The sequence below is a fragment of the Plectropomus leopardus genome, chromosome 5 (assembly GCF_008729295.1).
Source record: "Plectropomus leopardus isolate mb chromosome 5, YSFRI_Pleo_2.0, whole genome shotgun sequence".
In the NCBI taxonomy this organism is placed as follows: Eukaryota; Metazoa; Chordata; class Actinopteri; order Perciformes; family Serranidae; genus Plectropomus; species Plectropomus leopardus.
The window spans coordinates 19,588,114-19,612,670 of NC_056467.1; the positions used below are offsets into that span (position 1 = coordinate 19,588,114).

General features: G+C 40.7%; 2 protein-coding genes across 2 annotated transcripts in view; one reads left to right on the forward strand and one right to left on the reverse strand.

The window, feature by feature from the left end:
* map3k10 (mitogen-activated protein kinase kinase kinase 10) overlaps positions 1 to 11,454 on the forward strand; it is a 40,857-nt gene extending 29,403 nt beyond the window's left edge. The window contains 8 exon segments of the mRNA XM_042486758.1: positions 1,978 to 2,153; positions 3,182 to 3,428; positions 3,742 to 3,864; positions 3,957 to 4,095; positions 6,017 to 6,129; positions 6,715 to 7,013; positions 9,088 to 9,619; positions 10,555 to 11,454. Coding sequence (XP_042342692.1) covers positions 1,978 to 2,153; positions 3,182 to 3,428; positions 3,742 to 3,864; positions 3,957 to 4,095; positions 6,017 to 6,129; positions 6,715 to 7,013; positions 9,088 to 9,619; positions 10,555 to 10,955 — 2,030 coding nt within the window. The 3' untranslated portion in view covers positions 10,956 to 11,454.
* Positions 11,455 to 21,547: 10,093 nt separating this feature from the next.
* ttc9b (tetratricopeptide repeat domain 9B) overlaps positions 21,548 to 24,557 on the reverse strand; it is a 34,972-nt gene continuing 31,962 nt past the window's right edge. Inside the window, exon 4 of the mRNA XM_042486478.1 lies at positions 21,548 to 23,363. Coding sequence (XP_042342412.1) covers positions 23,269 to 23,363 — 95 coding nt within the window. The 3' untranslated portion in view covers positions 21,548 to 23,268. The remainder of the gene's footprint in view (positions 23,364 to 24,557) is intronic.

The following is a 24,557-nucleotide window of genomic DNA, read 5'->3' on the forward strand; positions in this document are numbered from 1 at the left end:
AGTAGACGCGGGTCATTCGTTGATCATGTCTGGCTCCGATCAGCATTGATGGAAGTACAGCACCCATGCGAACGCGGTGATTTCAGCTCCCTAACCGGCAAGATGCAATGACTCGCCGTCACTAATTACTGTCCATCTCCTCCCAAGCCATGCTAAAACATTGAATCAAATTTATCTGTATCGAGTTTGAAGGAGAGACTGAATAAGTCAGAGATGTATAACAAGAACGAACCACTGAAAAGTTTTCAAAGACATGTGTTCCTGCTGCTGTCACCTGTTTACCTGTTCTTCTGCCTCTCCGTGATGTTGCATGGACACACGAACAAAACAACCCACACAAAAAAGCTGACAGAAAGGCAGGCTCGTATGCTGCAGTGGTGTGTTGACTGTCAGTGGGAATGTAGTCAATCATCTGTATTTAGTGGTTTTACAAGTTTGAAAAACCTGCATGTAGGCACTATTTTTGGTGGGAAAGGCGCATTAACCTTCCTAAAAATAGTCCCCAGCAAATGCCTTATGTATGCCTGTTTTCATCATGTTTGATAACAACCACAGTGGCCACCTGTTTTAGGAAAATACTGAGTCTTTTTAAAGAATAATTAAAACATATTTAGGAGCCCCTGAGGTATCTAAGCCAGGAGTGAACTGGCTGTTCACTGTGCTTGCTTTGGTTTGATGCCGTACGCCACCTTTAGTCATAGAGTTTAATGCATCAGTAAAGGCTGTGCAGGCATCAGCTGCAACATAATAATCTTGTATGTTTTTGTCGCACATAAAGGTGAATAACATCAATTTCTACAATTTCCATGAAAAAACAAACACACAACTTACAGCGTGACAAACAAATTGTTGACACCACAGTAGTCAAAAACCCTTTGCCCTTCCGGGTCAAACACCTGACCCCAGTGACCTCCCCACCCGTATTCCTGAGCCCAAGATACCAGCACAGCAACACCCAATGTACACATGATGAATAACAATCAGTGTCCCGTCAGTTGTCCTGGGCTGTTGCACTTTATGGTGGAGACCTGTTTTTAAAGGTTTATGTTTGTAGTAGGAACACATGAGCTTGAGGCTGAGTGCTATTGATTTTTGATGAATTTAGTCTTTTGGGATCGCACATTTGGCACTGAAGGAACATATAAACACACTTATTTTGCTACCATTTTTTACAAGTTAAAATAGTGCCCTAATGATATTTCTATGCTTATAACAGACTTACTTTTCTCATATTTTGGTTGCAAATGTGTTAAAAATCTGTTAGTGAGCACTTCTCCTTTTCCAAAATAAGTCATACATCTGACAGGTTTGCATATCAAGATGCTGATTAAACAGCATCATCACTATACAGGTGTAAGCTTTTAGAAAACATGCACAAATATGACAAAATGAACGCAGAGTACAGACCAAAGGCTCCATCCCTGTCGATGTACATATTTAATATTAAATATATATATTTCTGAGACTTTGGCAGTACATCGAACCAGCCTTTACAACAGCTGACCACATGTAACTATACCAGCTCAGGACCTCCAAATCCAGAGTCTTCACCTGCAAGATCGTGGCTTCATTTGGCAAAGGAGAAGTGTTCATTAACATGGATTTTGACAAATTTGGGAACAAAATTGAGAGAAATAAACATTTTGTGTGCAAAGAAAAAGTCTTAGATCTTTTATTTCACCTTGTGATGTGAGCAAAAACAAAAGTGATGCAATCACATTTTTTCTTTCACTGTCAAAAAGCTCTTTATTTTTAAAGCAAAAGTATCAGCAGAAACAAGCTCTGTATGAATCTTTTTTTTTATATAGGCCAGTTATGGCCCTGTGGCTATTAAGTTGGTGTTTAGAGAATGCAATGCATCTGCTGAGTGAATATCATTTATATCACCACTGTAAAACATGTAATTAGAGCTATAAAACACATAAAAATGGCACTAACCTGGGTGATAACTTCCTCTCTTGCCTCTGGTCCCCTCAGAGTGCTGGAGCCCGAACCCCCGCAGCAGGCCGTCCTTCACCAGCATCCTGCGGCGGCTGCTGGCCATCGAGCAGTCGGCCATGTTTCAGATGCCTCTGGAGTCGTTTCACTCGTTACAGGAGGACTGGAGGCTGGAGATCCAGCAGATGTTTGACGAGCTCAGGGCCAAAGAGAAGGTGAGAAACCTGAAAACACAGATCAGGTCACGTCTTAGAGGTGTGTTCGTTACTACGAGAACGCTGAGATTTTAGAGAAATTATATATGTGAACTTTTAGGACTTTTATGTGTTTCATCAGAGTTAATTTGTTGTAACAGAAGAAAGAATTCAGCAGAAAGTCATATTTCATATTGAGAGTGGGAGGAATCTCACCACATCACCGTCTGTCTGAGGTGTTTCTGCAAATAACAATCACCTTAGCAACAAGCCTGTCGCCAAAGGAGGTGTGAGAGGAGGTGCTGCTCTGCTAATGTCTCCTTTCTCTCCTCTTTTTCTTCTCCATTCTTTTCCTTCTTGTCTCCTCATTCTTCCTGTCCCTGTCCTCTTCTTCACTTTTTCTAACTTCCTTTCTTCTCCCCTTCATTCTCTTCTCCATTGTTGCTCCTGTCCTCCTCATCCTCTTTTCTCCTCTGCTCATTCTTGCTCTCACCTTCTCTTCACCTCTTTCTCTTTTCCTCTCCTCTAATCCTCCTCTCTTGATCCTCTCATCCTGTCCTTTCTCCTCTTCTCATTCCTTTTTCCTCTTATCTTCTGCATCCTTTTCTTCTTCCTCCCCTCATTGTCTCCTCCCCTCTTGTCCTCACTTTTCTTTCCTCCCCTCCTTCCTTTATTTGCTCCTTATTCCTCACCTCTTCCTCTTTTCCACTCCCTCTCACTCAACTCTCCTTATCTTCATCTTCTGTTGCTCTTTTTCTCTCCTCTGTTGTTCCTCCACTCATTGTCTCCTCTCCTCCTTTCTCTTCATCTCCTCCCTTTATCCTCTCCTTCCTGTCTGCTTCCCCACTATTACTGTCACCTATCCTCATCCTCATCTTCTCCTCTCCTCCTTTCTTTCTTCTTTCTCATTCTTCCTCTCTATATCCTCTTTTCTTCTTTCCTCATCCTTTCTCTCTTCTCCTCCCTTTATCCTCTGCTTTTTCCTCATTCCCCTCACTCTCCTCTTCTCCTCTCCTCTCCTGCTCCCTCCTCCTCTCCCCTCCCTGCAGGAGCTGAGGTCCTGGGAGGAGGCGTTGGCTCGAGCAGCTGAGGAGCAGAGGGAGCAGGAGGAGCAGCTGAGGAGGAGAGAGCAGGAGCTGGCGGAGAGGGAGATTGACATCGTGGAGCGAGAGCTGAACATCATCATCCACCAGATGTACCAGGAGAAACCGAGTGTGAAGAAGAGAAAAGGACACTTCAAGAAGAGCCGATTATTGAAACTCGGCCGAGACAGCAACTGCATCAGTCTGCCCTCTGGTGGGTCGCTGAGGGAGCTGCACTTTATTTTAATCTGAGGAGTCAGAGCTCCCAGTTTCATGTAATTTAGGATGTAGACAGTTATACGTTCATCTACAGCAATACACTGCAAAGTCACTTCAGTCTCCTTATTATGAAGTGAGGAAAAACACAATTTTAACTCGGTTTGTCAGCATTTTGCTCGTTTTGAAGGCATGTGTGGTCAAAACAGTAATGATGAAGCTCCAGTCTGCACCACTGTGTTCCCAAAGTTATTTAATGTCTGGCAAAATAAATACGTTTATGTAAAAACCAACTCTGTTCTCACCTGCAGGCTTTGAGCACAAGATCACAGTCCAGGCGTCTCCCAGTGTAGACAAGAGGAAGAATCAGGGGAGTGAGAGCACAACGCCGCCTGCCAGCCCAGGGGTCATACCCCGCCTCAGAGCCATAAGATGTGAGTGCAGACGCCTGAAAGTCAGAAAGCATCCTGTGTGAGAGAAGTGAATGAGGTAGAAGTGTAATACAGGTTATCTTAATGTCCCTCAGTGACACCGAGTGACGGCAGTAAGACGTGGGGCCGCAGCGCTGTGTGTAAGAAGGAAGACCTGTCCACCAGCAAGAAGAAAGGACGCACCTGGGGTCCAAGCTCCACCCTCCAGAAGGAGAGGGTCGGCGGGGAGGAGAAGTATGCGCACAGTTTGTTTACATTCTAGTGATGCATGTAAAATCAGTTTTAACTGACAATAGGCGGGTTTCCATTACAGATTTGTGCAAAACCTAAACATATTTTCGAAATGTCAATAAAACACAATTGCAAGTCTCCATTAAGCGATCTCAGGCGACTTCTCTCACGATAACATTCCAAGATAAAACGACACAGAAGGTCACTGGCAGAGCGACACCATGTGACGAGCTGGTATGAGAATGGACACGTGCACAGCAGTGCATTGCCATAGCATCGTGTGACCTATAAAAGCAAAAAAAGTGCTTCCATTGCAATTTTACAAAATTTGGCTTTTTCAAATCACCAGAAATAAAACCTCATGCAAGCATAACATTTATTGTGATATATAGGAGTTTTTCTATATTGACATGTTTCCATTATGCGTATTTATATTTGTAGTTTCAATTTGCGCAATTTGAGGGTTAATGGAAACCCACCAAATAACACTCTTCAGTGGTTAGAAATTTTTACCTGCTAGCGTGAAAACAAACTGATTATTTTGGGAAAAGTTTCAGAAATATTACACATTATTAAAAATATGTTTTTGGCACTTGACCCATTCTAACTAACATGAACTGCATTAGGACATTAGGACACAAACACAATAGCAGCATTAACACACTCAAAGCTAAAAAAATACAAACTTAAAGTTCTTTCATATGTTTGAGTCTGTGTTCAATTTTGCGATCAGATAATTTGCAGCAGGTTAGCTTTGAAGCAAAGAGGCCTTCGTATCATTTAAAAAAATCACAGTGCCTGTAAGTGTTGCCTGCTGGCCAATGGAGGCCCTAAAAAACATTTGACATTAAAGCATTCATTATATTTTAATCATCTACTGTCCATTTCAGTGCTTTCACTTTCAATACATTTAATAAGCTACATTACTGGGCATTTGCACCCGCTTGACAGGCATCTGTCAGTTCAGGAATGACAACTAGCGACACCTCGCAAGTGTCACTGGAGTAATGTGAAGTCATCAATGTTACAGCTGTTCGCTAAAGTTAGTCATTTTGGTTGAGAGCTGCAGTTAAATGTGGAACTGAGATGCGTGCATTTTTACTGTGCGGCCCTCAATCATATCTGGTCATCAAAACTCTGAGAACCCAAAAAGAGTACTTCATTTAATATTTTTTTCAACTTCATTTGATGCTCATCACGTGTATTGAAGGATTCAGTTACGTATAATGCCACCAGAAGCCGCAGGTGTGTAGTATATCCATCAACTTCACCACAAAGATCAGTGAGTTTGCTGTGAGCAAAATCATTTTTTTCCTAAATCTGGGTACAAAAAGGATAAAATGCAGGTATTGTGTGGGGAAGTCTGAAACTGCTTGGTTCTGGGTTGTTTCTGTCAATACTTTAAAGGTATCAAGTACTGTTATTCAGCCCTAGTAGACAAACTGTCCTCCCAAATCTACAAAGATATTGGCAGATAAATGCAGCAGAAAGTCAGAAAGTCTTTGTGAGTAGAACAGCAGGGCAGTGTTTTCTTACAGGAGGCGAAACGTAACGTACTTGATGAAACTGCAGTGACAAAAACTGGATCACGAGGATCGTGATGATGAGACTCATGAGGCTCATTTTATGTTACATATGTCACAGGCAAGAAGAAACTGCCTGTTCTAGTATTTTTCTGCAGACTATTTCTTGTACCACGGAGAAACAGAACCTATAAATCAATATGTCATCACAGCGTGTGGAGCGGCCAGAAGCATTTCTGGAGATGTGGTTGAAAGAAATCTGTGTTGTGTTTGATATTTGTTCTCACCCGACAACCTTTCTGATTCTTATTTCTTTCCAAACAACATTGTGGCAGTTTGTTTTTTCTTTTAAAGGTCAGTTGTGATTGGTGGTGTGTTGACGTCTTGCTATCTGTTTGCAGACTGAAGTCGCTCGGTGAGGGATGCAAAGTTTGGTCGTCCAGTGCACCAAATCTGGGCAAGTCCCCCAAACATGCACCCATGACCGCGGGCTTCTCCAGCCTCAACGAGATGGGTGAGTGAAAAAAGTTAAAAAAATACAATCTTGAATTGTTTTCATATGTTTGGGTCTGTCTGTTCAATTTTGTGATCATTTGACATTTAAGACATGCATTATATTTTTATCATCCACTGTCCATTTCAGTACTTTCACTTTCAATACATGTTGAACTAGAAGTCACCCGATATTGATTTTTCAGGGCAGCTACAGATACCAATTTTTAGTGGTTAATGAGACCGATAACCGATATTTGGAGCTGATTTTTTGGAACATAACAACATAACAAACTCCAACACAAAATGTGTGCGTTTAATTTGTTTAAATGTCTTTAGCAAATGTTTTATCAAATCTGAAAATATCTTTTTTTTTTAATGCTAAAACAGATAATAGGCAAAATGCAAAATATCAGCTCCAATAATCGCCCAGGCCAATAATCTGTCGACCCTTATTTAATAGCCTACTATTACTCTGCATTTGCATAACACTGCAGCCGCTTGACAAGCACCTTGTAAGTGTCGCTGTCTTTACTTTTCATTGGAAGTTAGGAAAGAAGAATTAATCAGCTCAGTACTTACTAACTGCTCTCTGTCTCTGAAACAGAGGAGTGCTGTGAGTTTGAGGAGTCACCGGGGTCCCTGCTGCCCTCAGAGACCAGCAGTAACGGAGCTGTGGAGGACTCGGGGTCCCTGTGGAGCAGCCTGGGGCAAAACACGTTGCCTATTGTTGTTAACACCAGTTCCTGTCAGGTGCCTGTTGGGCTGGGGACGGGGGTTAGCTACCAGGACTCGCTGCGTCGCTGCGGCCAGAGGAAGAAGAGCGATATGTTGCTTTTGGGTTGTGCCTCTCTGCTCGCGTCTGTTGCCCTCGGACAAGACCTGCTGCAGCTGGGAAAACTACAGGTGAGAAAACAGAAAGAACAGAGAAAAATGTGAAACAGCTTTCTTTTAGTAAACCACAACAGAGGAAATAATTAGGCCTTTACTAACAGGTCAACACTGCTTTTGACAAAATATAACATTGAGGGAAAATGACTGAGCTTTTCCTGTAACAGATTGAGCCAGATATTGAAAGTGTATTGCTTCGTTCCATTCATTCTTATAATTACTAGTGAGCTCCTGCCAGACATCAGTATGACATTAGATTCTTATGTTGGACAGATGTTAAATTCTGGTTAGAAAAAAAGAGTATATTATAATAATATAACAACATTAATAACAATACTTTAATTTTCTAATGATGTCAGAATTTCAGGTTGTGTGGACGTTAATAATTTCATGTTTTGCAGACGCTTTTTTTTTTTGTTCTCCATATATTACGACTAAATGTCATAATTGTATGTTAAGATGACAATTTGGAACACGTCTCATTTTGGCTACTTAACAACACAGTTTAGACAAAAAAAAACCAACAAAAAAATACCATCTATTCATCTATTATTCTACATCAAATTGACGTTTGACATTGTCTGGACATTGGTCACCAGTCCTTACAACCTAAATTTAACCAAATATCATCATGTGATGACACTGGTGGCCGGCAGGGTTAATATTTCAGATAAAAAGTAATAAAGCTTTCTCACCTGATGTAATCTAATCTAATTACACAGAGAAAAGAAATTCCATTGAATATGGCCAGGGAATTTTTTTTTTTGTGGCAGCAGTCAAATCAACAAATCAGATACTTTGTTGTTGTGTTGATAATGTCCAGCACTAATCATCATTCAGAGTAATTTGAGTCAGTAACATATTTCTGTATTAAGCAAATCAAATACAATGAAAGATTCTTGCGCCTAAACCCAACACCAGAGCACAAAGAGAGAAATATTTGATTTATGTAAAAGATTATTTGAAAAGCTTTAGGAGGCCTGCCCTGACATACATTGTGCTGCTGGGGCCAGACAGGTGAAAAATACCTCAAATTTCCATTTAAGTTTAAACTGTGCCCACCTCAAAGTTAAACAACAACATGCATTGTAGACAAAAGATATTACCATTTTAATCTGATCTGACCATAAAGTCTACCATTGCCAATAATAAATAAACATATCTACAGTAAATAAGCACAGAAAAACAATCCACCACTACATTACCAAACATAAAATTGCTGACTTACAAGAACAAAGTTGTTAAAGCATTCAAAACACACTGAATTAAGGACAAGCGCAATGTAAAAAAAAAAGCCAACTCACTTATAGATATAAACTGCAGCACAATGAAAGTAATTTAGCTAATATTTGATGTTATATATGCTGCTTCATTTTTGTTTCATTTGTTTAAAGGGGGTCGTTATTTACACTGTCTTTGGTTATTGCTGGAGGTTTTATTGTTTGTAATTTCTTTTTATTGGGTATTTTTATTCACACGCCGTCTGCAAACACACAATATCCCTTTCAGGGTAATAAAGTTTTAAGTTTCGGGAAAGAAGTTTATGTTCATTCACACATTTATTTTATTTGGTACGTGCCCTGTCGTAACAAAACAGCATCCTCCTGCAGGCAGAGACACTTTTATAAAGTCGACGCTGTCTGAGAAGAATATTAAAGCAGTAATGCACCACGTCACAGAGCCCCTCATCTTAAACTAATAGATCAAATTGGGGATGAGATAAAACAGGATGAGGAGGCTGCCAAACTATCAGCGGGATGCTGTCGAGTCAGCACGGACCGAGGTCTGCATGGACGGGTTCCAGCACCTCGTTGATCCTGTGGTTTGAGGATTTCCGCTTGTTGTCGAAGCAAAAAAAGTTCTCACGAGTAGATACAGAGTGTACAGTGAGAGGATCAATGAAAGTAACGTCTTGGCTGTAATCTTCTGCTGTAGTTGCTTTTATAAGGGCGAGGATGTAATCAAGAAATGAAGCAGCATATTTTTAAAAGAAGCACAAACAGCAGCTCAATCTCCAGCTGTTATGTGATGTTTCTCAGCTAAATGTATCAACTCAGAGGTCCTTCATGTGCGCTGATGTCGTTGTCAGGTGCTCCAGGATGAGCAGGACCTCAGAGAGGAGCAACGGAAGAAGAAGGAGGGCCTTTTTCAGCGGACGGGACGTTTCCGTCGCAGCACCTCTCCCCCCAGCAGAAACCTCTCCCTGTCCCTCTCCAGGCATCACGACTCTGCGCTCCCCTGCATGGACCCTTCTCCCTCCGTCACACTCCTCTCACTGTCCTCTCTGTCTGACTGCAACTCCACCAAGTCCCTTCTTCCCTCTGACCCAGACGAGTACCCCCTGACCCCAATAACGGGGGTCAAAACCCCGGCGGCGCCACCAGCTCCCACCCTCAATCCCCTCCTGGACTTGCGGGCAGAGAAGTTCAAAAAGGAGCCCAACCAGTCGCTCACGCCCACCCACGTGTCTGCAGCCATGGCCATGAACAGGGGCCACAGACGGACCCCCTCAGACGGGGCGATACGACCCCGAGCTCAAACTCTGGGACACCGGAGGACGCCGTCAGATGGGAGCATGCCCATGCCTCCTCCACCGGGGGCAACACACTTCATTAACAAAGGTACAGTGACAAACAACGTAGAACTGTGTTTTTTGCAAGTCTAGAGGGCCAGATGATCACAGTTTATTAATTATTAATTAAATATTTGACTGTTTTTATTTAACCAGGAAGTCTCTTAAGAAACAATGGGTCCCATTTATGAAATGTGAGCAGAACGAATTTGTGTTTAAAGTGTTTGCAGAAAGAAATCTACGTGTATTATGACATTCACCAATATATTAGCAGCTCTGATCTTTTCACAGGTACAACAATATCTACACCTGCCTGTGACTGCTCGCAGTGTTTGTGTAAATAAGGAATGCACATAAATCGTGCTCATCATGATAAAAAACCGCAACTTTCATTTGTATTGTGCTCTATTATGTTCACAATACGCAGATGCCTTTGACACATGTAAGTTACACATGACAAAAGAAAAGAAATATAAATCATTGAGCTGAATTATTTGGCAATCAGTGTAATTAGTGAAAAGGATCAGTGATGGCTGTCAGAATTTAAAGCGATTTGTGAGACATGAATGAGAACCATTATCTCCTTGACAAGAACAAGCCAGACAAATTGACTGCCTAAATTATTTAACAAATACTTCAACCCCCAAACGACTATTTACATAGCAGTTATTCACCCCATGTAAGGTTTTCTTTGTGAAGAAAACTTTGTTTTTCTTGATTGCCTCTGGAAGAATCCAAAAACTTTTACAGAAGTTTAAGTTTTGATTTAAACAAAGTTTTCTGTTGGAGTTTGTTATATTTCGACTTCTAAATTTTTACAGAAATATTTATTATTATAATATTATAATCTGTATCGCTATCAGCCCTGAAAAAACAGTATTGGTAGACTCCTAGCAACAATCAAAGAGTATTTGGTATTTTTTCATAAACTATAACAATAAATCATTTTTTAAACATTCTTCTCGCTTCTCTCTCATTACTCAGGAACGCAGGACACCCTGGACATCCCCCGCCTCCCTGACCCCTCCGCCATCTTCCCGGTCCCCCACAGGCGTAAAGCGCCCGCACCACCGATCCCGGACCAGTTTCCTCTCTGCCTCATCAGCCCCCTGGAGCGACCCAAGACGCTGGAGTTTGCTCCCCGGCCGCGGCCCACCCCGGCCAGGATGAGAGCCGACCCCTGGAAGCTGGGCTCTCTCTCCCGGACCCTAAGCTCGTCGCCGGGCAGCAGCTGCGACAGCCCCCTCGGTTCAGGGGACAGCAGCGCCAGCACCACGAGACCCAACCTGATGGACATGGACATGGAGGGACAGAGTTTGGACCACACTGTCCCTCTGTGTGGACAGCGGAAGCCTGCCACTCTGTGTGGACAACAGTACTTGTAGTGAAACTTTTCTGCGTCAGAGCGTTGGCTAAATGCCTACTGATGTCTGAGCCGAGCAAAGTGCAAAAACATCCCACTTCTTGTTTTGGGCACTTACTGGAAGCCATTCCTCTCATAAGGTGTGAAACCTTTACAGCGAGCCTTTCCCTGATAGCGCTCTCTAACCTGCACGACACTGAGGGTCCTAGAGGCCTTTTAAAAGCCTTGTAGTGTGCACACCCACATACCTTACCCCACACCTCTCCCTCCCTCATGGAAGCAGCACGACCAGGACACACTCACGACCATCAAAAGCCATTCAAGTACTTAAAAAGCCACTTTTTTGCCACCTGTTCATTCATCTGCTCGTGCTTTTGCTTTTGTCTGTGTAGCACTTTCTGCTCGCATCTCTCACTCCAGACATTCACATTTCACCTCATAGTTGATAAAAAACAGGAGCCAGACTGCTTAAAATCCTTTGAAACCTGAGCAAATCAGCTTGTTTTTTTTTTTCAAAAACAACAGAGGAAGGTAATGAGCAACCCCAAAAATGTTACAAGAAACTTAAACTGAAAATTAGCAAAAATGGAAAGTAAAAAAACTAAAACCAACAAGGAACTGAGAAAAAGAGAGAGATGACTGGTTGCTCTGTAGACTATAATCAAACGTAGGTCAAAAACTTGTGCTGGTACCAACAGGATAAACAGAGAAATCCAAGCACTCCAAAAATGTGAATAACAAGGAGGAAATACATTAAAAGGCCTTTATTGTAGTGACTAAATCATAATGATTTGGACACTACAACAAAGGTGTTTTTCACATTTTTGGAGTGCTTAATTTTCTATTTTCTTCCTGTTAAAACAAGGATCTGACTTGGAAAAAAAGTGCTAAAAATGAAAAAAAAAAAATAATTATGTAACATTTTGAATATAAAATCATAATAATCATCAATATAGTTTGTTTTAATATTTCTCTCTATCTCTTTTTTATAAGATTAATTTTGAGGTTGTTTTCTTGTCACCTTTTACCAATTTCTTGCAATTTGCTCGTTGCCTTTTACCGTGTTTTTGAAGAGAATTAGAACCTTTTTGCTCAGGATTTGAATGCTTGCGAAAGGCGTCTAAATGCAGCACAAGAAAAACGGATGTCCATCCAGGTTTAAAGGGTTAAAATCCTTACTAGAGAGTGTCTTCGTTCTTATTTTGCACGCTGTTTGCTCTGCCGGTGCACAAACATCTCCCATGCCTTCATCCTCACACTCTGCATGGGGGTCATCGTCCTCTTCCCTCTGAGACCGAGACAGGAAAAGCCTTTTTCTGACAGCACTGGTGGACTGGTTACAGCCTTGTACAGTGGAAAAAAAAGAAAAAAAAGAGTTTATTTTCTCAGTGCTTGTACCATCCCAACCTGTTAGCAAAAATGTTTTTTATTGGTTTGGCAGACCAGGTGTGTTTCTCTCTGTGTGAATGTGTATATATATTACTGTGCATGTGTGGAAGAACAAAATGAGTTGTTTTTTTTTGTGTGCTGGTGCTTTTTCAGTGCATGTTGTTTTATGTGCGAATGGTTTGACACTTCTTCGAAATAAGATCATCTGTTTGTCTTTTACACGTTTTACATTCCTCACTAGCAGTCAGTAGCACTCTGTATGGATCCCTTTCATGCCGCTAAGGTGGACGCAAAAGAAGGAAACACTGAGGGACCTGATTTCAACCTCACGTCGGACCGTTCGGAAGCTTTATATTGTCCTCTGACAGGTTGTATTAAACAGCCACGTTAGTCAGCCTCTATTTGGACTGAATCAACTTTTTTCCGCTGTTTTCACACAGGGGTTGAAAAGTTTCTCTTGGCTGCAGGTGGTATTTTACTTGACAGTGCAAATTTCTCTAGGTGAGCGTGAGTGTGTGAACATGCGTGTGTGTGTGTTATTATTTGTATGGGATGATGACAATCCCGCCGGTCGAAGAGTGAGCCCAAACTCATTCTCCTCGTGTGGTTAAGAACACTGAGTATTTATTAAATTTATTGTTATTATTGGAAAGGATTCATTGTTATTACGACGCTCCTCCTGGGATATCTGTATATATTTGTTAATATAACAGGAAACAAACCTGGGAAACTGCTTACTGAAACGTCCATGTTGTCTCCAGTCTCAACCTGTGACTTTTCTGGGTCAGTGAGGAGTAAGTGTGAAATGTGATGAATGAGAGACGAATAAAAAAACAAAGAAAGATGCTTCAGTGTCACTGCCACATCTGTTGTTTTTCCATCCAATATATAATAGCTCAGATAGAATATCTAAAAAGTACTCAGAATATTTACTTAACTGTAGAAAACACAATACACATGAACGTACGAATACATACATAAAATTCTGCATTCACAATCCCAGTTAAGTAAATACCAAAATAAAATGAACTTAAAGTATGAAAAGTGCCCATTCTGGAGTAAAATTGCCCCTGAGATAGATATATTATTATAAATTACATCTTGGATTGTTAATAATATTGCAGCATATTGCTGCCACACCAGAAAAACAAAAACCAAAAATGGATCAGTATCACATAACAATATGAAAAGTTAATTGTCATAAGATGTTTGCACATTTTAAAAAGAAACTTTTAATGTTAAACAATATGTTATTGATTGTTTTTTTTTCTTTTTCCATTAAAATTGTTTTTTTTTCTTCTTTGAGCCTCAAACATTTATTTCAGTAATATTATCTGAGGCATTTAGAGGGGAAATCACTCTTCTAACAACTCCTAAATATCCAAAACAGGACATTGCTTTATTTTAAGAGCTCTCAATTCAATTTCAAGTCAGTTTTATTTATAAAGCCCAATATCACAAATCACAGTGTGCCTCAGTGGGGTAATATACTACACATTATACAACATCCCTCCGTCCTTAAACCCTCACAGGAGATGAAAAAAAACCTACCCCCCAAAAAAACTTCAACAGGGAAAAAAATGTCAAAATGCAAAAACAGATGGGAATGAGCTTATTGTGCGCTAAAAAGTACCCGGTAACAACAACTGTCATATAAATGTAGTGGAGTAAAAATATTTAGGCCTTCCTCTGAACCGTTGTGAAGTAAAGTATAAAGTTGTATAACATGACAGGGTTCCTGCAGCTTAACTCAAATTAAATAGATTTAAGACTTTTTAAAGCTTTTTTATTGGCACATGGAATTAAGTTTTAGACTATTTTTCTAATAACCAAAATTGAAGAGGGACAATTTTATGTTGCCCAAATGTTTATTGTGACATAAAACCCTAAATTTCTTCTTTCCACGAAAAAAGTTAGATTATCCACTTCAAATTCTGAAAAAACAACCCTATTTTGAGTGAGACACATGGGAGACGATGAATATATTATATTATTATATTAAGTATCTACTTGGTTTACCAAAAGAAGTGGGAAAAATCTGGCACCGCCATCTGGTTTTCTTGGCAATTTTGTGTTTTTCATGTGAGATTCCCCTGCCTGGATTCCCAGCATGACGAGTTAAATAAACCATTTAACAAAAAAATAACAATTATTCTGAGATTTTACAACACAGTGTCAGATAAAACAATTTTTAAAAAATCCTACATTCCATGCCTGAGCATTTTTAAGACTTTTGGGACATTTATTTAAGTAATTTAATACAAACAATTTTTTTAGAAATTTTTTAGAAAAATTTTTTAGAATTTAAATGAATTCAATGCCTTTAAAGACTTTTTATGGCAGGAACCCTGAATGAGTAAATGTACTCTGATGGTTGTACATTTAACTATGGTTAAAGGCGGCTGCAGGAACAGATAAAATCCTCTAGGTGTCACCACTGTGGCCTATGATGTCATATCACTCCCCTGCCTGCTGTTTTTCTCCATGTAATGAATTCCTGTAGTCGCTCTCTGACTCTGCAGTTACCACGAAAGGCAGTCCAAGGTGCTCTCATGCATCCAAAACAGTTAACAAAGATTTCAGGATTAAATATGAGACGTGAGAGTGGAAAGAAATCATCTGAATGCCAAACAAAATGGGATATTTCACGCTGACGACCTCTGAATATTAAAGACCGACCCCTGTGCACATGCAGCGTATACAGATGATGCAAACACACACTCACAAAAGTCTCCCTCACACACTTACTCACTGTTGTGTCTGTCGGTGTGACCGCCAATCAAACACCTTTCCAGACGCCAGTCAGTTACCTAGCAACCCCTCTTCACTTCCATGGTGATGCTATTAAAAGCAACAACAAAGAAAAAGGCAGAAAAAAGGGATGATGGGCCTGAAAATGAAGCAAGAAGGAGAGAGAGAGAGGGGTGTTAAAGAGCCAGCAGAAAAGGATTCAGTAGGCTGAGCGTCGTCTAGCTGGTTCACAGCTCACACACACACACACACACACACACACACACACACACACACACACACACACACACAGATATATTGTCTGAGAGGGACACAGTATGTGTGCTTTCTTTATCTGCCTTAACAGCAAAAGCTCTCACATATTTATCACCTTCTACATCTTCTCCATAATGGTTTTCTCAACAGTCATCCACAATATTTCCTAATTTTTCTCCTCTTTGTTTCAGGGAGAAATCAAGTCACATTCTGAGGATAAAAGGATTCAGGTGGTGATGTCCTTTGTGGCACTTCAGAGAGAAAAAGGAGAGGCAGAAAGAGTTTTTTTTGGTGTTCAGTTTCAAAATGAACTGCTAACCAGATAACCTGCCAGTTGAGTCGTCCTCAGATCTGCAGGACTCTTTGTCTTAGTAAATCTTTTGACGCCGAGTGACGCTTTAATCTGAATAAATAATCTCTGTATTCAGAGGTGTAGATTTCAGGTAAGATGCAGGGGACACATTGTCCCTCAAAATTTACAACATGTGCATTTGTTCCAACCAAAAAAAAATCATGAAAGTAGCAAAGGACTTGACAAAAATAAAGACATTAAAGAACAAAGACTGATGTGATGCAGAAAAGGTAAAAATTTGTGCATATGCTCAAAAATCAGTAATGTTGTTGGGTTATATGATATTCTTTAAGCATGTATGCTGAACTGTTTCTTGTTTGTATCCAAAGCTTTCTGATAACCAGGCTCAATTTTGTGCCTTTTGACACACTATGGCAATGATACTAAACTTGCGGCCTGTGGGCCAAATCTGGCCCCCCAGCCACTCTCTAATACACATTAAAATAAACTGATTGACACTGGGAATTGTTTTTGTACTTTAAGTTTAAACATTGTGCCAGAGTGCATAAACCAGCATCACAACAGAGCTTGTTTATAAAATTAAAAAAAAAAAAAAAAGTGCCAGTGGAGGATCCTCACACCCCCTGATAGAGGTCCTTGCTAAGACCCTAATGTCCTAAAATCCAAGAAACTTCTTAAATCCAAGAAATGTCCTAATATAGCAATGTCCTAAATCATAGAAATGTCCAAAAATCAGAGAAACGTCCTAAAATCCTAAAAATAAATAAATAAATAAAAAATCAGAAAGCGTCCTAAATCGTAGACATTCCCAAAATCCTAGAAATGTGCTTAAATCCTAGAAATGTCCTTAAATTCTAGAAACACGTATGGTCAGGTTGAGTATCCTTGCTTTAATAATAATAATTGCTCAAAGTGAGGATTTTTCGGGGCTAATAATGCCTGTGTTTGGCGTTAGTGATGTTATATTGAGCTCAGTGATGTCGAGGAGAAACAGACTTGGAGATTTTGGATCATTTTTTTCTCTGGGGATGTATTTACCAGGCATGAAAATTCGTACAAATAAGATGTCATTAGTTGTATTGAGGTAAATGTAGTGTTTGAGCAGCTTTTCCTACCTTTGTCAGGTCACCAGCCAGAGCAGAGGAGAGTTCAGACGCACTTTCCAGTTTAAATAAACAAACAAATTCTTCCGGCGTTTATACAGACTGTGATAACAACAAAGATACGCTCCGAACAACTGCCTTTATAACTTCAACTAAGCAACAGCATTTGGGCTTCGCAGTAGATGTGGGTAAGAATCAGTACAGCTATTATCAGTGGTAAAAACAAAAAAAAAAAAACAAAAAACAAAACTGTATACCGCCGTCTTTCCTGCAGGCTTCCAGTCCTAAATTTCCTGTCTGTCTGAAGGCCTCACTTCCTTTTAATAAGAGTTCAGTTTCCTGTCGACAGCTAACAAACAGCCTGGCCAGCGGGGGGCGACAATGCATAAATTAAACAAAAACTAAATAAAAACACTGGCTCTAACATGTGGGGTGTTTTAGTTTGATCATATTGTGTTTGTGACAGTGATATCACATGACAAAAATACAAGAAGTCGTGAAAGTGCTCTAAAACAAAAATAAAAATCTACAAATTCACTGAGCTTAAATCTACTGAGGAAGATCAGGCCATATGATCAAAAGCTCCAGAACAGCTGCTATTTAGACCACAAGGTGAGACTGTTTTGTCAACTGCTGTCATTAGGTTAAAACAAATCCTAAATCTTTAAACCAACATAGACAAAGAGCTGGGCAAATTAGGATCAGAAAAGTAAAAAAGAAAAAGAAATTAACATCTACAAATACACGTCAGTAGGCAGCTTAAATCGGCCAACGAAAATCCTGTTATATGACTGAAAGCTGCCAAAGGGACCTTCTAAACTGTTATTTTAAGGTTACTTCGAAATCATCAGATCTTTATTGTCAGACTTTAAAAAGCTCCTCTAGGGCCACAGAGGACATTTTACAACTGTTTTAAAAGCACCTGGCACACCAAGCCAACAGTCGACCATCTTTCAGTGTCAGGCCGCTGGTGAGCACCTGTCCCCATAGTGTCCCACACTGTTATCGGCTGTTTTTAGACCAATAACTCATATTGAATTAGCTGGTTGTTGAGGGAACTCACTCTGATCAACAGTTGAGCTCAGTGCAAGAGAGGAGACATGAAGTGAGGAAAGACAAAAAACACCAAAGTCAAGAGGGTGTGAGATCAAAATAAACTTGGAGGTAAAATTAGTTTGTTAGCCATTTGGATCTTTAGTAGAAATTTGTAAGTGTCTGTGTTATTGTCTGCTAGCACATGGTAAATATAATTTGGTCTTTCAACATCAGGTTGTGTTTATGTGCTAACACTTTTTTTAATGGCAAAGGCTTATACAGCTCTATGATACAGTCTCAAGCCGCTACAGAGGTCTGCCACGCTCACTTCTTTGTCACTCTGCAACGCAGGATTTTGTCTTTTTAATGTCTAACTTGTAGTTTTCAGCTCCAAAACCAATGCTGGCTCAAGCAATTTTTCAGACTTAAAACAACTTTTTCCACATATGCAGTCGTAGTATCGACACCTGTAAACCGACTTGTTCTGACGAAACAACACCGACAGCAACATTCCTCTTTGTTTGAAACTTTATTCATAATCTTCATTTACCAATCAATAGTGCATTCCCGGGCTAGCAGTTCAGTAAAACCAGTGATGGAGGCCTGTGATGTTTGGATGTCGAATGGAAAAAGGCCTCTTGGGAACGAGGCAGAACAAAAACGCAGTCATAGCCTTGACGTCCCCAGCTTCATGTCCTTTCCTTTCTCCTCCAGCACCACAGAGATCTGCGGCTGTGAGGAGCAGCTCTGCGCTCAGAGTTCACTCCTGCGTTACTGGTCGTCTTACTGTGTAGAAACAGAAGAGTCAAAGGTCATTTGGACGCGGGGGTCAAAGGGCATTGCACGTACTCTGAGCCGGTTCTGGGTCCCTTGATGAAAAGGGACATCAACAGAAATACCAACAAATACAGACACAGTCACAAAGCAGCTCTGTGGAGGAGCTATAGTAAAATTCTCTTTTCTATCTCTTGCTTTTCTTTTCCGTTGATAAATTAATTCAGTAAAGTAAAGCTCTTCACAACCATAAAACTTTCCATTTTTGTTATTTTTTGTACATTTGTTTCATATATTCACAAAAACTACTCTGACATTTGACAAACATTTACCTCAAATGACATCAAAGCAAAAGAGCAAAAATAACACAGCCAGTAATTTGACTTTTTCCGTCTCTTTTTTGTTGTTGTGCTTTTTGTTGTTTGTTTTCAAAGCTACACTGATGCAGAGATCGGGTGTCTCTATCTCTACTTGCACAGATTATGCTTACAATAACAGCCTCGGAGTCAGCTCTGCCTTTTATCAGCAGCTGATCAGCCAGAGATGAACCTGTTTTATGTGCGGTTGTCCCTAGACGGTCGTAGCACACGTTGAGCTAGAATGACTTAGCACAGCCAGACAAAAACAAGATGGCGGACTGGTGCCATGGAGAGAGGACCACGGGAGGAGACCTATCCCCGAGGGGCCCGCGGATGAGTAGACTCAGCCCAGGCAGCCATGGAGACCGAGCCTGCTGGTGCCATTCCTCACTGTTGTTTGTTCATTTGTTTCCTCGGGGAAACCAGAGCCTCAACCTCAGAGCTGGAAGATCTAACGTCTCTGACTCTACTACCACACGCTATCCTCTACACGATAGTTTGTGCCGGTGATTTGACAAATCAGTGACATCTAATTAGTTCAATATTTTGGGAAACATGTTTATTCTCCTTCCATCAGTTTTAGCACAGATTAAACAAAAGATGTTAATAAGTGAGCTTTAGAGGAGGCTGGTAGGTAGATTTTGTGTGTCTGTTTCCTGTCGCTGTGCTGAGCTAATCTGCACAGCTGCTGGCTGTAGCTTCATATTAGCATATTTCCCAAAATGTTGGACTTTTCTTTTACGTCATCATGTTTCTACACAACGCATTCTCACTGTCAACTCATCAAATACCGACGCTTGGTCATTGGCATGTCAAACTATGACACTTTATGTACCCCTCCTTCGCAGTTTTGGACGCTCAGGACAGTTTGTGTCAATTTACTTTTTTCACATGGATTGTGTCTTTTCAAAAATAACGTCCATTTTTTTTTTTTTTTTTTACAAGAATTGAACATTTTTTGCTTGTTAAATGCTTACAGTCCCTTTTAAAATAAACTAAGATTACACATAAACAACTTTGTCTTTAGGTTTACTTCCTTGAGTTTAGGAAACTGCAGCACCATGTTTTGGCTTAAATTAGTATGTTTGTTACTAATGTAATATAACGTCACGTGACTGTCATCACATATGATAAATGTCATTAGCATGGCATGCTACACATTGTAGCACACTATATTGTTATTAAAACAACTTGACAGACTTATTTGTTCCACACGGGAAACAAACAGCGGCCTCCCGGATGAAAGTCTGGAGTTTGTTTAAACCATCCACCTCCCCACCTACCTTATGCAGAATTTATTGCTCTTTATACTACAGTAGTTACATGTAGTGTCAAAAAAAATGCAGCTACCTGGTGCATCTCACACCGCCACGAATGGGTACCTCGGTATGTCGGTACCTGATGCAGGGCCACTGACTAAGTGACAATATTTGACAAGTTGGGAGTGAAAGTGGGTTGTTGCGCAACACAGCCATTAAGACCAAGAATACGCTATTAGGTATACTGGGGCTATCTTATATCATGTACACTATAGGGCTGAAAGTGGACACTCCTGTCATCACACTTACTATTTTTGTTTGGCCTGGCTATTTTCCAATGAAGGGAAATCTTAATGCTGCGGCAAACAATGGAGTAACACCTCTGCTTTTCCCGCTCTGACAAGTTAAAATGGTTTTCATGAAAACGTTTCATCCTGTCTGCAGGCACTTTATATTTATTGTATAATGCACTATGTAGTAAATATATCTGAGTGTCCAAAATCAGAGTGTTTATAGTGACTCAAAAGTGACAAGATTGTTAATACCTGAAGTTTGTTTATGAGATGTAGAGCCATCTAATGTGTGTTTAACGCTCAGGTGTCCACAAACTTTCAGCCATAATTATAGCTCTTCTGTTGTAATCTCGTGTCTGTGCTGCTAGAGTGATTTGTAGCTGCAGCTGCTTTACTGGGGCTGATGATGGCCTACTTCTCCCTCCACCGGAGCCCCTCTGTATCATGCCGGTCCCCTCAACGCGTGGTGCCGTCTCTCCAGAGGCCCATTGACACACTTAGGTCCCTATTTACCTCCTAGCAGGTCAGTGAAATAAATGGGGAGGGGAAATCTTTTACAGCATCTTTCTTTGATTATTACTTCCACATCTTTTGTGAATATCTTCAGCGGTGGAAATAGCTCTTATCTTTCACCTTGGATGAGGCAGTGGGTGACCCTGATTTAAAAAAGATGTGATACGTATTCTACTGATCACAGTCTGTTGCCACCGTCTGTGTTTATAAAGGGCAGAATGGATAAAATAGAGGTATGAGAGAACAGAGTGGCAGCATGCCATGACAGAAAGCAATACAGCAGATATAATCCCTATCCCATACATCTGAAGCAACTCTCTGGAGCCGCACGTTACATGCAGGAGGTGGGCTTGCACACAGGGGAAGAGGAGATTGGGTTTTTCATGGCATCAGAGAGAAGGGAAGGTCATGCTTTCACAAATTGTCAATCCAACCTTCTGCAGAACAGGGCAGGCAGATTTAAGCCTGTGGCAAAGCTATCGAAAAAGCAATAGCTGCATTATCAATGATTCAGCTTCACAAGTCACAAGAGAAGCAAATTACTTATGTATTTTTGACAGCTAGCCATGGATATCCACAAACCACGTTATCGAATGAAGTGGTTCCCAACTGGTGGGTCGCGGTCCAGAAGTGGGTCATTCTGAACGGACTGCAAGTGACTCGTGAGCTTGCCAAGTTTGTAAAAAAACACTTTATTTTGGAGTAAATTTCCAGCACAGAGCTTTTATTTTGAAGTGCCATTTCTGTTTATTCTTGCAATCTATTTTATTTCTCGGCATATTAAGCCCACATGTTGTTTACATTTTGTCGAATCAAATTGAATATGTGGTAATTTGTCTAATGCTTTAAATGAACTAATGACTAAAACCAAGTCTGGACCCCACGGCTGGACCAGTTGGGAACTACTGGTCTACTGCTAATGCTGTGTGTTATCTGTTCGCACAGCTCTGTGTTTAGAACCATTTTTAATTTATCAACAAATTAAAAAGGAAGAAATCTCAAATGGCTTGCTCTTGTTGAAGTGCACTAAGTGCTCCAAAATGGCGGTCTGGACTGCTGGGACAGATGTGTGCGTGTGTGTGTGTTTTCCCTGCACTAACGCTACCCAGAGTCTCCTCAGTTTGTTATCGATGTCTGGGAAGCTTCAGCATTAGCGATAAAAGGTTGGACCTCTTGTTTAGAAATTTTAAAGTGTTTTTCTCGCTGTGAAACTTTAAAGTGGATTTCCATCTAGCCAACGGCGGTTGATGGAACTCTGATCCCATTGGCTATTTTCCCTTGTGACATCATTAACGGGAGAACAGATGGGGGAGTTGGGGAAGGGAGGGAGGGGCCTCAACAATCTCAACGACACATGACCCAAGAGGGGCTTCGGACAACAGATTCGAGACACACCAGTTTCCATGTTAGCACGCCTGATGACGGCAAGAACCGCTGGAGACACAGATGCTATTAATTAATTTTGATGAACACCAAAGCAAATTAAAAAACCCTATTAACGGCTTACAAACACTTGAATTAGCCCTTGAATTGAAAAAAACAGTCCAGAAACTGAGATACATGGCATTCAGAAAAGAAAAGTGACAGAGAAGAGCGATAGATTAAGCACAGACGCAGGCGTTTTCTCTACTCGATGAAAGATTTTCCGTGCTAGTCTGTCCCATAGTCTGCGTAAAGGGGCCTGAGTGAGCCCTGTCGGGGTAGGATGTACAATCAAATTGGGCTATGGTCTTGATATGTGTCACACACACCCCTCACTATCCCCCTGTTTATGTTCACACACACTCCTGCCCTCCTCCCAGTGTGGTCGAGCTTCCCAAACCCCGATGTTGTCCTCAGGAGTTCGAAATAAAACGGAGAGAGAGAAGTTGAGAGAAAAAGAGAGAGCAAGAGAAACAAAATTTTTTTTAAAACATTTACTAAATCACGCAAATGTCCATTATTCAAATGTATGTTCTGAAGCTCCTTTTTCCACCACGATGACTTTCGTATGAGTATATTACAGCATTTTTTTTTTTTTTTTTAATTGTTTGCTCGACTGTCTGCGTCTAGGGGGAGGAACCACAGCACCTGAGGGAGAAAAGAGGGAGAAGAGGAGGGAAGGAAAAGGAGATCGGGTTTGCAGACAGAGCTTGATATGTCTCCCGTTTTTATCCATCGCTGGCGGGTGATTGGGTCTGTCTCTTCTGTCTGTGGGCTGTGCTGCTGTCAGGAGTCGAGAGAGGAGCAGAGAGGGAGGGTCGGTGGAGGGTCAAAGGCCGAGGGGTCAGGGGGGTGGGAAGGTCGAGCAGTTAGCCCTGGGTCTCTTTGCCGCTCTCTCGTTCCCGCTGACCACTCTTGCTCATCTTCATCTCTGTCAGCTGGATGTATCGCAGCACGTTGGTGTCTGTGGCGGAGAGATGGAAAATTTAGTGAATGTGTTTCTATGTGAAATAACTGTTACTTGACTGTTTTTTACTTGACTGTGTGTTTCAGCTCTAACTCACATTTTCTCAAAAGCACTCCGGGTGTTGGTGAATCATCTTTGTTAATATATTTTGTGCACAAAATTTCATTTAGAAGTATATTTTTACACAACTAAAAATAATTTCTACACATTTACAAACTTGCATTTTTCTAGCAGTTTTTGGCAGGTTTATATCCTGGGCATATTGGCTTGATTTATTTCAAAAACATGGGGTGAAGGGACTGGAGGGCACATAAATTCTGCATCATCTTGGTGCACATCATTTGTGGACTAAACCATGAAAATGTCATGTAAATCAAAAGATAATTGTCTTCCGGTTGCTGGTACGTGGCCCAGTGAGTATGACAGGCTACTGACATGGTGATGTCTTCAGGTCTGCTGCCTGATCACACCTTTGAAATTTGGGGCCAATGGGCTGATGCAAAGCAGAGTTACAACTTCCTGTTTGGCATGCAAACTGCATCGTCATGGCAACGGCGTTCAAAGAAAACCTATAATATTCACAACAAGGCATTATCATGTTAAGGCTTTTCTTACCAACTTTGAGTTGAATGTGGTCAACCCGTAAGGATATGCACGTCAAAATATAAAACATGTAACTTCCTGTTGCCAGTAGGTGGCACTAATACCACCAGTGAATATGGTCATACAGACATTAAAGTTACAACAATTTCCGGTTTTATGGTAAAGCATCTCAATTCGATGCTGCACCGTGGGAAAACCATAAAAGTTTTGCGCAGACCTTTGATAACTTTTCATGGCGCTGTGGAGCCATTCTGCTTCGCCCATTGCCGAAAGCACCAAAATACAACATTTTTCGACAGACCGGATGTGCGTATCAAGTTTCATGACTTTTTGGGCATGTGTAGACCTGCAAAAATGCAATTCATTGGGGAGAAAAATATTAATAATTCCTTGCGTTCCAAGAGGGTTCTTGTACCATCTTTTTGTTAAAGCTGTTAAATTTAGGCTTCTTTCATGTCCGAAAAATAAAAGCACAGCGGTGAGGTGGTTATGATGAGATAAAATGTGACCAAGGTTGCTACAAGTGAATGTTTTATTTATTTTCTCCACTGATGTTTAAAAAAAATTATAAACAAAAATTAATAGTAT